Raw genomic sequence first — 15,524 nt, forward strand, 5'->3', positions numbered from 1 at the left:
AAAATAAATCATTATAGTTAACAATCGGTTGGAGAGTTTTTAGAGAAAATATATCAAATTTTGAGTTAGAAAATCACTATAATACATGTTTGTTTGTTTTTTGTGTGAAAATAATACATGTGTTTTGTATTTGGTTTAAGAAAGCCACGAAATAGTTTAACCAAAACTTTTTAACTAACGTACATAAAATTAATGTGAACTGAGATTTCAAGACTAGCTAACATTTTTTCCATTTTATACAGCGAACTCATTGCTTAAGCTTTAAAAACAAAAAAAAAAACATATTTTAAAGGTACCGTAGAGATTAGAATCGATACGTGATTTTTGTTTTTATATAAACGATATGGATGACGTTAACGTTACTATCTCAAATTATATATATATATATGTATGTATGTATCTGCCTCGTGGTATTTTGATTGATAAGGAAATAAAGAGAAATAAGCATACTGATTGATGGGTATCCCTAAACATCACAATCTTTTACCATATTAATGTGATGAACAATAACAGCTACAACATCATCAAGAGATCAATTAAGTAGTAAGAGGACAATGGGAGAATTGAATGAACCTGAACCAAATTGATAGAAACCTTTCTTTAAACCTTTCTTTAGTGTTGTTCAAACCTCACGTATATATCTACTGCATCCTTACGATATTTTGATCGCTGACAAAAAAAATGTTTTGATCAGTATGTGTGTTTGTCGGAATAATTATAACTGATTTATTCCATGTTTGGTAAATATTTACGAATACCAAAAACTTAACTTATAGACAAATGCATTTGCGGTTAGTTATAAGTTTTAACATTAAATTCCACGCGACAATAACTGGACGTATCGATTCAATAATATATATATATATATATTCTTTATAAATTAGAGTGAAATGGGTTCATGATCTAGATGAGTAGCGTAAGAACATAGGACAGCCACATATTTAGACTTACATAATGTGCTTAATTTGGCGTTCTCTCGCTTAAAATTAAATTATATGTACACTTCCCACTTATTTTCTAAGTTTGTCGATGATAGACCGTAGACGTTCCACAATCCACACATTTCGGTTTTCGATTTACATATGACGTATCAATTAAAAAAGAAGAAGAGTTGGACCAGTTTAGAGTTTCCGATGTTTAAAATACTCAAAAACAAAAGTTCACGTACGTTTTTGCTTTTAAGAATTAGAAATACGGGCAAAAGAAACGAAAGTAAGTTTGATAGATTCGGGAGAAGGGCTGTGATTGGATAAGGTATTGACTGAGCAAGTACCGATGATTCCGACCGCCTCCACGTGGTCACACAGCTTGGCTTTCACTTTCATGCTCTGACCTTTTGACCGCACGTGACTTTTGTCTGTGCACGTGCGGACCAAGCTAACGTGTCCGGTTCAAGTACATTGCACCGAGCCCTGACTCGCCAGGTTACGCCGATGAAAACGACGGTTCATGGGTCCCGCATGCCATGAGGATGGACGGTTCCGATCCATTTCCTACTTTCCTACTGAGTTTCGGTCCCACATAGTTCAGGCCACATGCGTCCACGTTGAGGGAGCTTCGGTGTTACTATATGGGTGCAGTTAAAAATTAAGACAACCAGTCACGGTCCGATATAAGGTCATGCATTAATGGGTCGGATCGAGTTTAGCCAGTTCAATAAATTAATATGCAATTATTTGAATGGATTGATGCAATTGGTAAGTATTTTTGGGATTAATTATCGTTTTTTCCCAAACAATTTTTGTAAATTAAAAGTTTGATATAATTTGTATGAAGATACTTCTAATTAGTAATACACCAAATTCGACCTAAGGTAAAAAGAAAGGTGAAGAACTAATCAATTATTTTTTAGAATATAAAATAGTAGTATCAACTAATTTGACATTGTGATAATTATTAGCTAGTCTTCCACATTAATGGATCATTAACTTTCTCCAAACTTATCATCAAAAAGGGTCCACTCGTTTTACGATATTTAAAGGAATATACACAGATCTCAGTATAATAACGGACCATTACCTAGATTGATCATTGTTCTTTGTTATGCGGCTAAGACCATGATTATTGGTAGGTTTTAAACCAAATTTTAAGTAAATCTTAAGTATTAAAAAGTATTTAATTAAATGGCAACTGGTAAGATTGGTAAGAAAGGTTTCTTAGCTAAAAACCAAAACATGTTTGTAAGAGATAAATTTTAAGATTTTAATACTAAAAAATTACTAAGAGCTATTGTTAAAAAACCCTTGATAATCATACACTTATTTTCTAAAGTAGATATAAATAAATATCAGATGCAACAAGTGGGAAACTTTACTAAGAACATTGATTCTTTGATATCTAATTAGCTCGGGTTTAGCAAGATAATTTAGTAACAACAAACACACAGACATAGATAAAGCAAAGTTAAATCAATTATTGTTCTGCAACGCTTAAAAGTGACTAATTCTCTTTTTTTTTTTATATAGTAAAGATTGTTCGTATCCGTTTGTTTATTAAAGAACGTGGGTTCTTCTTAGAAAATTGTCTTTGCTAACCATATACTATTTATTTATTTTAAATTATTATACATTTTACCAGATTAGTTGACAAAAATAGTAATAATATACTATATACAGTAAAACCTCTATAAATTAATAATGTTGGGACCATGATAATTTATTAATTTATAGTGATATTAATTTATAGTGTAAATTAATATTTATTAATTTATAGAGAGTTTTTGTTTTTAATTTTTAAAACTTTTTTTAAAAATATGAGAAAAAATAATTTGATCTAAATAAAAGACTAAAAGTAATGTTTTGGATGCTATAACTTTGGTAATTTTAGACTTGAATATTTAATATTTAGAAGAAAGACAAAATTTTTTAAACAATAATAACTAAGATTATAGATAAATTCACGTATACAAAAAATATGTAACATAGTGACTTCAACTGTTGTATTTGAACGGCCTATACGATTATTCAAATAAAAATTATACTTATTTAAATTTTGAAAACTTATATAAGTTAGCTATTTTATGAATAGAAATTCATTTTTAAAAACTACTAAAAATATATTATCTTTATATATATATATATGTAAATTCACATGATTATTAATTTATGATATTATTGGGACCATATTTTTACATAGGGATTTGAAAAGAATTATTATCTTATTATCTTATCGAATTTGGTTAATTTTTACATTGACCCGACTTGGGACCAGCAAAATTTATTATTTTATCGTATTTATTAATTTATCGAGTATTAATTTATAGAGGTTTAACTGTATAACTCATGTATCCAGTTTGAATCTGAATAATAACATATATCAGCAGCACTATGAAAATGACTAGCCTACAAATATCTAGTAAGAATTAATTAATGCAAGTTTATACTAAATTTTACAATAAAAAGAAGCTTAAATATATTAAAATTCCAAATAAAATTACATATAGAAATATTTTCTCAAGTAAGAGAAGACTAAATAGTACTTAATTATTTCTCACTTTTACTTCTACGAAAACCTTTTTAAGTTACTAAAACCATAATTAAATTAGTAATATGATAACATTTAGTATTAAATAATTTAACCTCCACGCGCCTTAAAGGGAGAGTATATATAGGACTCGTTTTTAATCTTTGTACCCAACTTCCACTTGACATTTTGTGTTGATTTTTTTTCAAAAAATGATACGTTTTCTTTATTTCGTATAATTTCTCATAAACAAATTGACCAATTATTTTTTTTGCTTCTCTTCCGTAAATCTTATCTCAGGCTTTCAAATATAAGACTTCTATCTCAAAATTTCTTTTATATTTATCCGATTGGAGCCAAAGAAAAACTGCGACGAACCCCTAGTTTTCTTTGGGATCTTATGTAAGGATAACCACTTACACACATAATTTTTTTTGTCGGCTTTTGTGCAAATGTATTAAATATTAATGTACTTAAAAAAGAACATATTATTCATAATAATAAAGTACTTATTATATTAGTGATATAATAAAGGGGACTGTTTCTCCGCTAAATTCTCGGTGTAATGTCTTTGCTTTTACTTTCCTCGTTCAAGGAGAGGACCAAAAATTTATTGCAGAGTCGCACATGAATCTCAAGCTTCTCTCTCCTTTTTTTTTCCAGAGCACATCAGAATCGCTAAATACGACTCGTATGCAATAAGAAGCTGCTTCTTTCTCTTGCCCTAATTAAGCTACCTAACTAGGGTTTCCTCTTACCTTTCATGAGAGAGATCATTTAACATAAGTCACCTTTTTTTATCTTTTGCTTCGTCTTTAATTTAGTTCTGTTCTTGGTCTGTTTCTATATTTTGTCGGCTTGTGTAACCGATCACACCTTAATGCTTTAGCTATTGGTTCCTCAAAATCCTGAGTTTTGACTTCTCGATCTGAGTTTCCTTTTTCTCTCTTCACGCTCTTCTTCACCTAGCTCCCAATATATGAGCGAGAAGGATCAAGATATCAAGAAATTGATTTGAGCTGGCGAATAAGCAGTGGTGGGACAGGGAATTAGTAGATGCGGCGGCGATGGAAGGCGGTTACGAGCAAGGCGGTGGAGCTTCTAGATACTTCCATAACCTCTTTAGACCGGAGATTCACCACCAACAGCTTCAACCGCAGGGTGGGATCAATCTTATCGACCAGCATCATCATCAGCACCAGCAACATCATCAACAACAACAACAACAACAAAAGTCTGATGATTCGAGAGAATCTGATCACTCAAACAAAGATCATCATCAACAGGGTCGACCCGATTCAGACCCGAATACATCAAGTTCAGCACCCGGAAAACGTCCACGTGGACGTCCACCAGGATCTAAGAACAAAGCCAAGCCACCGATCATAGTAACCCGCGATAGCCCCAACGCGCTTAGATCTCACGTCCTTGAGGTATCACCTGGAGCTGATATAGTTGAGAGTGTTTCCACTTACGCAAGGAGGAGAGGGAGAGGCGTCTCCGTTTTAGGAGGAAACGGCACCGTATCTAACGTCACTCTCCGTCAGCCAGTCAATCCCGGAAATGGCGGTGGTGTGTCCGGAGGAGGAGGAGTTGTGACTTTACATGGAAGGTTTGAGATTCTTTCACTAACCGGGACTGTTTTGCCACCTCCTGCACCTCCTGGTGCCGGTGGTTTGTCTATATTTCTAGCTGGAGGACAAGGTCAGGTGGTCGGAGGAAGTGTGGTGGCTCCCCTTATTGCATCAGCTCCGGTTATACTAATGGCTGCTTCGTTCTCAAATGCGGTTTTCGAGAGACTACCGATTGAGGAGGAGGAGGAAGAGGGTGGTGGTGGTGGTGGAGGAGGAGGAGGAGGGCCACCGCAGATGCAGCAAGCTCCATCAGCATCTCCGCCGTCTGGAGTGACCGGTCAGGGACAGTTAGGAGGTAATGTGGGTGGTTATGGGTTTTCTGGTGATCCTCATTTGCTTGGATGGGGAGCTGGAACACCTTCAAGACCACCTTTTTAATTGAATTTTAATGTCCGGAAATTTATGTGTTTTTATCATCTTGTGGAGTCGTCTTTCTTTTGGGATCTTTGGTGTTTAAATTTAGTTGATATGCATATGATTTCTCGTGTTTTTTCTTTTTCTTCTTCTCATTTTTGCATAGATGTTAGAGAAATGCATAATTTGTCTCTCGTGCTGCTAGAAAAAACTTTACATGTATGCGTTTCTTTTATTCATTGCTAGGGTTTCGTGCGCTGCAGTACCCTGTATTTCTTATGATAATTAGCTCGATTTGATAGATTATAGATAGGTCTATATAATAATGAGTTCGTTATTCTTTTAAAGAAATTTTAAGCTTAACCACGTATTAATTATATTGATGAAATATATATATATATATATATATATATATGTGGGTACATCTCAGAAGTAATTATATGAATCTGATGTTTATATATCAACGCCTAAGACTCATACTGTCATACATATCTGATATCTCATATCTCTCGTAACATTTCCCTTTCAACTTTTTCACAATTCCAGTTAATATATCCAAGGTTAAAAATGAGTATACATATAGATCAAAACGTTTGGGGCATCTAATTAATATATTTGACGCTTATATATAGCATCTTTTTAGCTGCGTATACCGTTTAAGATCACAACTTCAATGTGATATATCTATAAGGTTAATAATTAACTTACATATTGATCAAAAGGTTTCGTGCATCTATATAATTTTGTAGTTAAATCATTTGACTGTTTGGAACGTATTTTTAGCCCTTTGTACCGTTTAAGATCCTATTGAATGTGTTATCTAAACAATTTAAGACATGACCGTCTAAGCGATCTCTTTCACCTAGTAATATTTAGAAATATTACATGCATGTATGCTTGGAGTGGCCATGTGCCCATGTCAATGTTTTTCATTCGACCAGTAGAGTTATTTTCATGCATAAAATATATATGCATGCTTCTATGCGACCAGTTCGATCCTTTCCAAGAGAGTTGTAAATCCAACACCATTCAAATAGTTGGCAACAAGTAGCTTTAAACCGATATTTGTAGGTCACATATATACTGTTCATGTTACAATCCTTTTTTTGGTTTGAGATTTTAAACCCCTTAATTTTGGCTGTTATGGAGAATCTGTATCTCAACTCTCAACCAACAGTTCAAATAGTATTTTCGTGTTCCTCCACTACAAAATACTATGATTTTTCTATATTTAATGATAAAAAGAGCAAGAAAATGATATTGGGGACAAGGCATGAAATTAAAAGTGCAAATAATTGTTTAATTAGAGAGATAAAAATATGGCAATGAAGCATTCAATTCAATCTATATTCTGCTAAAATCTAATCACTTTCCTTAAATAGAATGGTATAATCGTCATCTAACATCCCGCTAAAAAATAAACAAATTCATTCATAGAAAAATATGCTTTTGCTATTATGCAAAAAAAAAAAGAGAGGGATTATTCTTTTATTTAATATGTCCTCATACATCTTCATTCCATCTATTAATTAGATCTTTAACCATTTTTAGAGCATACTAGTATTGTTTTGGGGATTTTAGTCAAGGTATATTGGTTAAAGATAACCGTTACAAAGCACAGTAGAAACATGAAGTAAATTAATGTTATCTCACGTACGTCGGTTACATACAAATTAGTGAACTTATAACATGGGAAGATTAACAATGAACAAAAATCATTTGTAGTGTCAGTTAAGAGCTAGTCTCTGCCGCAACATAACAAAAATGGGGTTTTGATTACCAAGATATGTGAAAAAGAGGAATGTTCCAATTCCCTAGGGACTAATTTATTGACTAGGAACAAAAAGAAGCTTAAGCAAGCAGTATTATTTTTTTTTTTAAAAGAAAGTTTAAGGGTCTGATTGGTTTAATTTTAGAAGAAACAGAAAGAATTGAAAAGAAAAAAAATAAAGTAGAGGAAAAGCTACTATTAGAGGAAACGAGATGAAAATTTTCTAACTTCTAATTTTGAGTTGAATGATTTTTCTACTTTTTTAAGGAATACAGAAGAATTACTTTTATTCCTCTTTTTTCTTGACTGGTTATTTTATATTACACTTTGAGAAGAATTTGTTTTCTTCTAATTCCTTTTCTACTATGTATATCAACCAGTCAGACCCTAAACGTTATTTAAATAATGATAGAAACATACTAAAACAGTAAAAATAATTAAATTAACTGCTTTTAGATAACCAATACATAAGTTAAAGTCCAAAAGATAGTTGGGTTTGTGGAGCTACTAAAATTTGATGAATATGTTATGTGAATGATTATTGTTAATTGAATTAGTCTGTTGTAAGATGAGAGCGAATGTTCAATCAAAGATCTCTTTTTTGGCAACTAAATATTATGGAACAAATTGCAGATTAATCCCATAATATACAATTAGTTAAAATTTTAGTGATTAGATGTCTTTGAGTAAAAATCGTTTTTATTTGCTTGTACTGTCTATGGCTTTTTTGGGGCTTGGAACATGTAGATAGAAAAAGCAAGCATTGCAGTTGTAGATATTATCAAATTCCCATGCGGTCATGTCATGTGCCTTACATGCAATTGAGCTACACCAAGTTCAGAATAAGAAAAAAAAAAAAACTTTTTTTATCACTGTGAACTTTTTGCATGATTAAAGACAAAAAACAGATAATTAAAATATAAAATGTGTGTGTGATTGTTACCTTCTAATCCACTAAAACAAACTTAATCATGCTATTTTATGTAAAATGAACATTATTTAGACCAAACAAATGTTTTCTGTCATGATCCTGCTGTATATTTCTGATGTCTAAAACTAGAGTGGACTTCAAAATTATGAACCTTTTTTTCTTTTTTTTTTCTTAATCATATGTTCCCGAAGGGACAATCATGAACTTTTAAGATTCAGGGAAATGTCAATAGTTTTTGCTGTAATTGTTTTCCCTTTAATAATAGGATGCACCACCAATATTTGCATACTTTCACTTTTACTTTTTGAAAACAAATCATCTCAGGAGAACTTTATGAAAAACCGAAAAGCATGAGAACATAAAAGTATACTATTAGAACTAACTAGTAGATTGGATAGGCACATCTATTCATCTATATAAAAAAAAACATGTATAAGAAAAGCATATCATTCAATCATCATTGTTGGTTGCATCCTAAATGGATTTAAACTAAGATTTAGAGCAGTTTCTCCTACTAATCTCAAATTTTACAAAAGACAAATCTTACAGTAAGATCAAATGTTTGTTTGCATGTTCCTAACTTCAGTCTTCAGACTCAGATCACAGTTACAAAACTGCTTCAGCCGCCTAACAATTTGGTTCTGAAACATATGATGAATTCCTAGAAGAAACCAAGAACAAATGACCAGCTCACTCTTGACATCCATCACTGCTCAAACGGAACTCGTATGAACAACCGGCCATGCATGCTCATGACCGCAGATGTGTTAAGCGGATCGATTCTTGCTGATAAGTCAACAATCTGGTGAAATCATATCAAAATGACAGGAAGGTTCTCAGTTCGATACACAGGTCTCGCTGTCTCTGTATCAGTTAATGGACATATCTGGAATATAGAAGAAAACTTTTACCTTTTTGAAGGGTGTAATGCCCCAAGGATTGTCAAGCTGCTCTGGCTGGCCTGTTATAACCACCTTTCCCGCAGGATCTGATTGAATTCGAACCTGAGAAAAGACAACTTACGTTCAATAATCGAAACTTAGTATTGATTTTACCAGACAATACTTATTGCCAACAACACTGTGTACTGAGACTATGAAACTAAAGGTCAAAACTTCCAAATATCTATGCTGCTTCAGGTGTATAACGTAAGGAAAAATAGTCTACGGAACTGCTTTGGTAACCTAACAAATTTCTTAGTACTTGCTATGTACTGCCACAGTAATATGCATTCATACAAAATTCAAAGACAAAGACTTATCAAGTAGCTTTTCCGAGACATGGTTACAAAGGACTGCTCACCTCTTTGCGAAGAAGTCCAGGTACCAAGGCAAATATCTCGAAGGAATCCTTCTGTGAATTCAAGAAAAAAAGAAAACAGATTTGGTAAGAATTCCATACTGGAAACAAACATCCAGTTTGCAAGTTTTTGGCGTTTCTTTAGCCGTTGGCAGAAGTTACTCACAGTTTCTTTGACATTGATCTTCACCCAGTCAGCAAGGGGTCCAACATCAACAACCTCAGCAGCCGACCTATCAAGACAAAAAGGAAACCTTAACGTTAATTTATAGTAATATATATGTTCAGGTCAAGAAAATGCTCTGTTTTCATCTCATTACTGCTAAGAGGGATTGAAAGAAGAAACGAAAAATTAATATAACTATCTAGAATTGCAAGCAAGCAGGAGAGGATAAGCATTCCGTAACTGTTTGTCAGCTTCATTTGAAACAAAAAGGTCCATGCTATTTTGTGGTTTGTGTTTTTGTAGCCCTGAAAAAAACGTTTAAAACATAATGTTAAGCAACCCACGTTGACAAAATAGCAAAGCCTTGAGAATTATATTTACCAATGCTTTTGAGTTTCTTATGCTTTGGGGTTGAGTTTAAGCCCTTATCCTGAAACAAAAGGAGAAAATCATCCTGGTGCATGAAAAATTTCTGTATAATGGAATCACAAAGTGTAGTAAGGATTGAAGTGAAACCTTAACAACAGGCGCAGAAACCTCTCCAGATCCAACAAGGCGCTGCGCATGCCAACCTTGCATAGCACGAGCTGCAGAATCTCTTCGTGCCCTGCCTGACCCTGGACCTTGATGGCTACTTGCCTACATCAAAGTCCTTATATCAGGGAAGAAAAAAAATATGGAGAAGGGAAAAAAGAAAGGCACATGAATTTTCTTTAGGTTTTCTGGAACTTATATGGTAATCTACAGGGTTATGCACACGGATTTCTAATGGCTTTTGTATCAGACACAAAAAGGCTACAGCTTTATTCAGTCAGATTGCAGATAGTAGGGTTTAAAAGGTTTAGGTGGTATTATACATTCCAGAAGGTTCTATCTGCATTAGATAAATACTGAAAAATAACTCTTAAGCTATCATTTCTTCAGTGTCAACAACATTTTATCAATACATGAACCCTTCCCACAATAGATTGACAAGTAGATACTTTTCTTTAATTTTCACGGTGCTATATCGATGTTCATCCAAACTTTCCATATTTACAAGTTTTTCCATATATTCAATAGTGTCTAAATTCCAAAAGCCATAAAAGTCACATTTTTAGGGGAAATTCTTACCTCTTTCTCGAGGCTGGAAGACAGAGGCAATGTTGAACCAGGAAGGTTAAGCTCACCATTTTTCCTTAAACACTTTTCGTACTCCAAAAGTGCCTGCAATTGAAGCAAAGATATAGATCATAATGCACCTTATTGAGATATACGGGGTCTATTGTACAATTAGGAAATAACTTATGTATAGTTTGGTTATTTCCCTAATGTATCTAGGTTTAATATTGATTCATTGTATGTATATAAGGCTAAGCCTCCACCACGTTAATGATAAGAAATCTTTATACAGAAACAAGGTTTTTGACACCTATATCTATATGATAAGATAGAAAGAAAATAATCAGTGCATTCAAAGTGCCAAAAGAATAGTCCAGAATAAAGTGCCATACCTCGGCAAGACAAAGAATCAAACTAACTATTATAACATACCATACCAAGAAGAAGCACAAGGAGAACTGTCTGAAGTGGATAAGTAAGAATGAAGACAGGATAAATATATGATACTTATGCACAAAAACAAACTCACCTTCTCGTAGAAATTGCGGAATGTGTAGGAGACTGTTGTGCATGTCCTGAATAAAGATAGTTTAACCAAATGTGGAAAAAGATTAGCATTATGAAAAACTGGCAAAGTCTAACAGAGAGTCTAAGGGAAACATCAGCCATACTTGGGAGGATGGAAGGATTCTCCAACTTGCCGCCACAGCTTATTTGTGGTGACCTACATTACCATGAAAAAAACAAAGGAATCTTAAAGACCATAAGACATTCAATTTCAGCAGAAGATTAAGAAAACATTGAATATATACTCCCAAATATAGCTAACAACAGTAAAATAAATCAGTTTCCCAACAACCAAACATTCTTTAACACACCTGCTTAATTATTCACTAAAAAGTCATAAATCTTCCCTGAAAGCCACATGGTTATAGATACCCTTATCATCAATTAGCTTACCGATTCAATAGTTATACCTTATACAGTTCACATGTCATCCACAATTCAAACAATAAAAATGTAGGTGATACTCATACAAGCCAACTTAAATAACCAAGACGTATAAACTGCGAACTAAAAATGATATGGTTTTGGATAATTACCACTTCATATCCACCTAGATTAACGACTGCTCGCCATAGCCTACATTGCATGCAAAAGTCAGGCACTGAATAACCAGATTATATGGTTTATTTAAGAACAAAAGCAACACTTTTTCAACAACTCACTTGAGAATGTTTAAAGGCTGTCCATAAAACTTAGGAGGTTTAAATTCCAGGAAATTCTCCTTGTAAAAGGCCTCCACTTCTCTTAGAAACGCCACTTGTTCTACTGGTGTCCCTGCCTCATCAATTCCCTGTGCCTGTAAAGAAAGGTGAACTAGTAAGTGACCAATCACCACAATAATTTTTACCACAAAACAGTGATATTCAATCATGAGAATACAAAAAAAACACAGGCTTTTCAAGCCAAATCTAAAGAAACACAGTCTATTAACCTCAGAATCCAGCAGCCAAGTCTTCCGCTTTCTGGTGTTTTCAACTTCAGTCTTAGGACTCAAGATTTGCACCTTACGAGTCTTCCTTTCAGAGTGGTCAACAACTCCAACACCACCATTCATCCCATGACCATTATTAGCCTGACCATCTCCAAGAACAAGGGGCTGAGGGATTTCACTAGGGTTCTGATGATTTTCTGGCTCCAAAGGTTCTTCCTCTAAATACTTTGTCTCAACAAGGACATCTTCAGCACCAAAAGTCACATCTTGCTCTTGCATTTCGGTATCCACCATCTTATGCTTCAATTCTGTTCTGGAGTAGTCAGTCACAGCAAGACACCGTCATACAAAAGGAAGACAAATCCAGGAAAAAAAAACGAAAAAGATAAACACTTTAAATGACTATTGGTGATTTCAAATATTACAAAAAGGAATTGTATTTCTTCTCCGCCTATAAACTATAGCTTCTCTCTCTCTCTCTCTCTCTCTCTCTCTCTCCCTCTCTCTCTCTCCCTCTCTCTCTCACTAAACACAATCAAGAATTGGAGAAAGCTCACTCACTCACTCTATTACTTCAAAACCTCAGACTAATCAAAACTACGACAGATAAACAAGCCGAGAAAACCGAAAAGCTTGAGAGCAGCAAAAAAAAAACATATGCTTACGAGTTCTGCAGCGACGGCGACGGCGACGGCGAGGAAAGCACGGGATAAGAACGCAGGACCTCCGGCGGCGCGCTAGGGTTAAGCGGCCGGAGAGATTGAAAGAAACTGGAAGAAGAAGAAGAAGAGAGCTGAAAAAGGAGAGACAAATTCGAAAGAGGAGAGAAATCTTTTGTCAATGGAGGAAGGTATTAGTAAAAATGATGGATGGATGTGGTTTTTAACTTGGCCAACTTTGTTTTACTCTCAAAAAGTAAACAATTTTTTTCCTTCTTTTTGTATTTATTAGTATTTTAGATTTTGTTAATTTTTGGTAAATTTGGGTTTTGTTCCTTCTATTGTTGTTGAATATTGATTGGGACAACTATATGCAATAACAATCAAAGATAAACATTGAAAAAAAGTTTAACAGTTCAAATCTAATACCAACTATTGTTATTTGTGTATGAAAATTTAGGTCTAGGTTAAAGTTTATAAAATAATTTTACATTTCAAACGAGGTTCAAGATGATAGTTAAAGTATATAATGTTGGGAATAAAATTTAGGTTTCATGATTTGGAGTTAAGATGTGGGAAACAACATCTTAATGAAGATATAACCAATATTCTTACAGGGTAAATATATACAAAGAAATTCAAGATCACAAATATATTAAAACGTATATAAAATTTCAAAACATTGATCTTTTAAATATAAGATAAACTATATTAAGACAATGTAATCATGTAAACATTTTCAAAAACACGTAAAATGCATTATATGTATGAATATTTCCAAAACCTTAAGGTTTAAATGTAAGATAAACTATATTGAGATATTGTAAACACGTAAATGTTGCCAAAAACACGTAAAATATATCAAAGCTTGTCACTTAAATGTATATAATAGCTTATCAAAAATTTCTAAATCATTCATTTTCAAATATAAGATAAAAATTATTTTAGATATTGTAAACTCGTAAATGTTTTCAAAACACGTAAAAAATAGATAAAAATTTCTGAAAATTTTCTAAACTTGTAAACATTTTCAAAAAATTCATAAATTAATGAAAACTTACAAATTTTTGATAATATCACGTGATAAACATTTTTTTTTTGTTAACCACACATTAATTACACGTGATAAACATTATTAACCGATTTTTTTTTTGACATTTAGATATTATTATATGTTTAGTATCTAATATTAATTTTTTCTCAGTAGTCAGTACTTTTGCAATACATGCGTTAGGTTAATATATTTAGAAAAAGTACTTTTGCAATACATGCGTTAGGTTAATATATTTAGAAAAAAAATAAAACTTTTTTTAATTTAAACTTCTTTGGTATTTTTATTATTCCTCTTTGAAACTAATAAATTTCAAAGCTGTGGTGGTAAATTGTTTGACTGATAAATTCAAAGCTGTGGTGGTAATTGTGAACTTACCAAGTATAGTTCACATACTAAGGAAAATATTTATTATAAAATATTTTCTTCTATATTTAAGAGATTTTCAATTAAAATGGGATATATATAAGGAAATATCTTACTAAAAAAAATTGCGAAATTATATTTGGGAAAAAAAAATTAAAAAATAATAAAAAGCTGCAATCTCACTTTGGTCTTTAGGCCCAAAAATATAACCAAAATCGTCATGCCAAATATGGGCTTAATATGGATCCAAATCAGGTCGGCTGATTTCTGTTATTAACATAAATAATTAAGAAAAACCGCCATCTCAGATTTATAGCAAACCTTTTCCACAATTTCCAGAAGTTTAGGGTTCCGACGTTCTTGTTCACTCTAGATTCTTCGCTTAGCTTCGTCTTCTCCATCGAAGATTTATCTCTGTAAGCTTCAAAACCTTGTTTGTTTTCTGTTCGATTAATCTGAGATTATCTCCTCACACATTGATTCTGAATCAGGCAATTCGCGGTGGATCGCCGCGGCGGGCGAATTTTCATTGATTTTTCATTGAATCTGCGTGTTTATCTAGCTGAATTTTAGGAATGGAGGTAGAGAAATCCAAATATAGGAGCGAAGATTTGGACGTTGTGGAGGAGGAGAGTCGGCGAGATCGTGATCGGAGTAAGGAGCGGAAGAAGGATAGGGGTTCGGAGAAGCGTCGAGAGAAGGATAGGCGGAAGAGGCGGTCTGAGAGAGTTAAGAGTAGTGATTCTGAAGATGATTACGATAGAGATGATGATGAAGAGAGGGAGAAACGTAAAGAGAAGGAGAGGGAGCGGAGACGGAGGGATAAGGAGAGAGTGAAGAGACGTTCTGAGAGAAGGAAGAGTAGTGATTCTGAGGATGACGATGAAGAAGAGGATGAGAGGGATAAACGTAGAGTGAAGGAGAAGGAGAGAGGGCATCGAGAACATGAGAGAGATAGAGGGAAAGACCGGAAAAGGGATAGAGATAGAGGGAGGGATGAGAGGAAGGAGAAAGAAAGAGAAAGGGAGAAGGATAGAGAGAGGAGAGAACGGGAACGGGAAGAGCGGGAGAAGGAGAGAGTTAAAGAAAGAGAGAGGCGGGAACGTGAAGATGGAGAGAGGGATAGGAGAGAACGTGAGAAAGAAAGGGGTAGTAGGAGGAACCGGGAAAGGGAAAGGTCACGAGAGGTTGGCAATGAAGAGAGTGATGATGATGTCAAGCGTGACTGAAAC

At 33.7% G+C, this 15,524-nt stretch overlaps 3 protein-coding genes across 4 annotated transcripts in view; 2 read left to right on the forward strand and 1 right to left on the reverse strand.

Annotated features, from left to right (window-relative positions):
- Nucleotides 1–4,011: 4,011 nt before the first annotated feature.
- On the forward strand, nucleotides 4,012–5,672 carry LOC9329199 (AT-hook motif nuclear-localized protein 27). Its single transcript, XM_002890368.2, has one exon. The coding sequence runs from the start codon at nucleotides 4,530–4,532 to the stop codon at nucleotides 5,472–5,474; it is 945 nt and encodes a 314-aa protein (XP_002890414.1). The 5' UTR covers nucleotides 4,012–4,529; the 3' UTR covers nucleotides 5,475–5,672.
- Nucleotides 5,673–8,565: 2,893 nt separating this feature from the next.
- On the reverse strand, nucleotides 8,566–13,198 carry LOC9326477 (AT-rich interactive domain-containing protein 6). Of its 2 annotated transcripts, none has more exons than XM_021015083.1 (14): nucleotides 12,882–13,198; nucleotides 12,217–12,524; nucleotides 11,948–12,081; nucleotides 11,822–11,861; nucleotides 11,390–11,442; nucleotides 11,248–11,293; nucleotides 10,731–10,823; nucleotides 10,134–10,256; nucleotides 9,999–10,047; nucleotides 9,859–9,922; nucleotides 9,618–9,684; nucleotides 9,455–9,505; nucleotides 9,064–9,156; nucleotides 8,566–8,954 (listed from the first exon to the last, which is right to left on the reverse strand). In XM_021015083.1, exons 2-14 carry the CDS (start codon nucleotides 12,508–12,510, stop codon nucleotides 8,859–8,861), a joined length of 1,203 nt encoding a protein of 400 aa, XP_020870742.1. In that variant the 5' UTR covers nucleotides 12,511–12,524; nucleotides 12,882–13,198; the 3' UTR covers nucleotides 8,566–8,858. The 2 variants fall into 2 exon arrangements, with proteins under 2 accessions (XP_020870742.1, XP_020870741.1); XM_021015082.1 differs by having other exon boundaries at nucleotides 12,217–12,529; nucleotides 12,882–13,197.
- A 1,332-nt stretch (nucleotides 13,199–14,530) lies between these two features.
- The window catches only part of LOC9329200 (DEAD-box ATP-dependent RNA helicase 42), a 4,846-nt gene continuing 3,852 nt past the window's right edge, over nucleotides 14,531–15,524 (forward strand). The window contains exons 1-2 of the mRNA XM_021015076.1: nucleotides 14,531–14,708; nucleotides 14,784–15,518. Of these exons, the coding sequence (XP_020870735.1) occupies nucleotides 14,868–15,518 (651 nt within the window). The 5' untranslated portion in view covers nucleotides 14,531–14,708; nucleotides 14,784–14,867. The remainder of the gene's footprint in view (nucleotides 14,709–14,783; nucleotides 15,519–15,524) is intronic.

The sequence above is a fragment of the Arabidopsis lyrata genome, assembly GCF_000004255.2.
Source record: "Arabidopsis lyrata subsp. lyrata unplaced genomic scaffold ARALYscaffold_1, whole genome shotgun sequence".
Classification (NCBI taxonomy): domain Eukaryota; kingdom Viridiplantae; phylum Streptophyta; class Magnoliopsida; order Brassicales; family Brassicaceae; genus Arabidopsis; species Arabidopsis lyrata.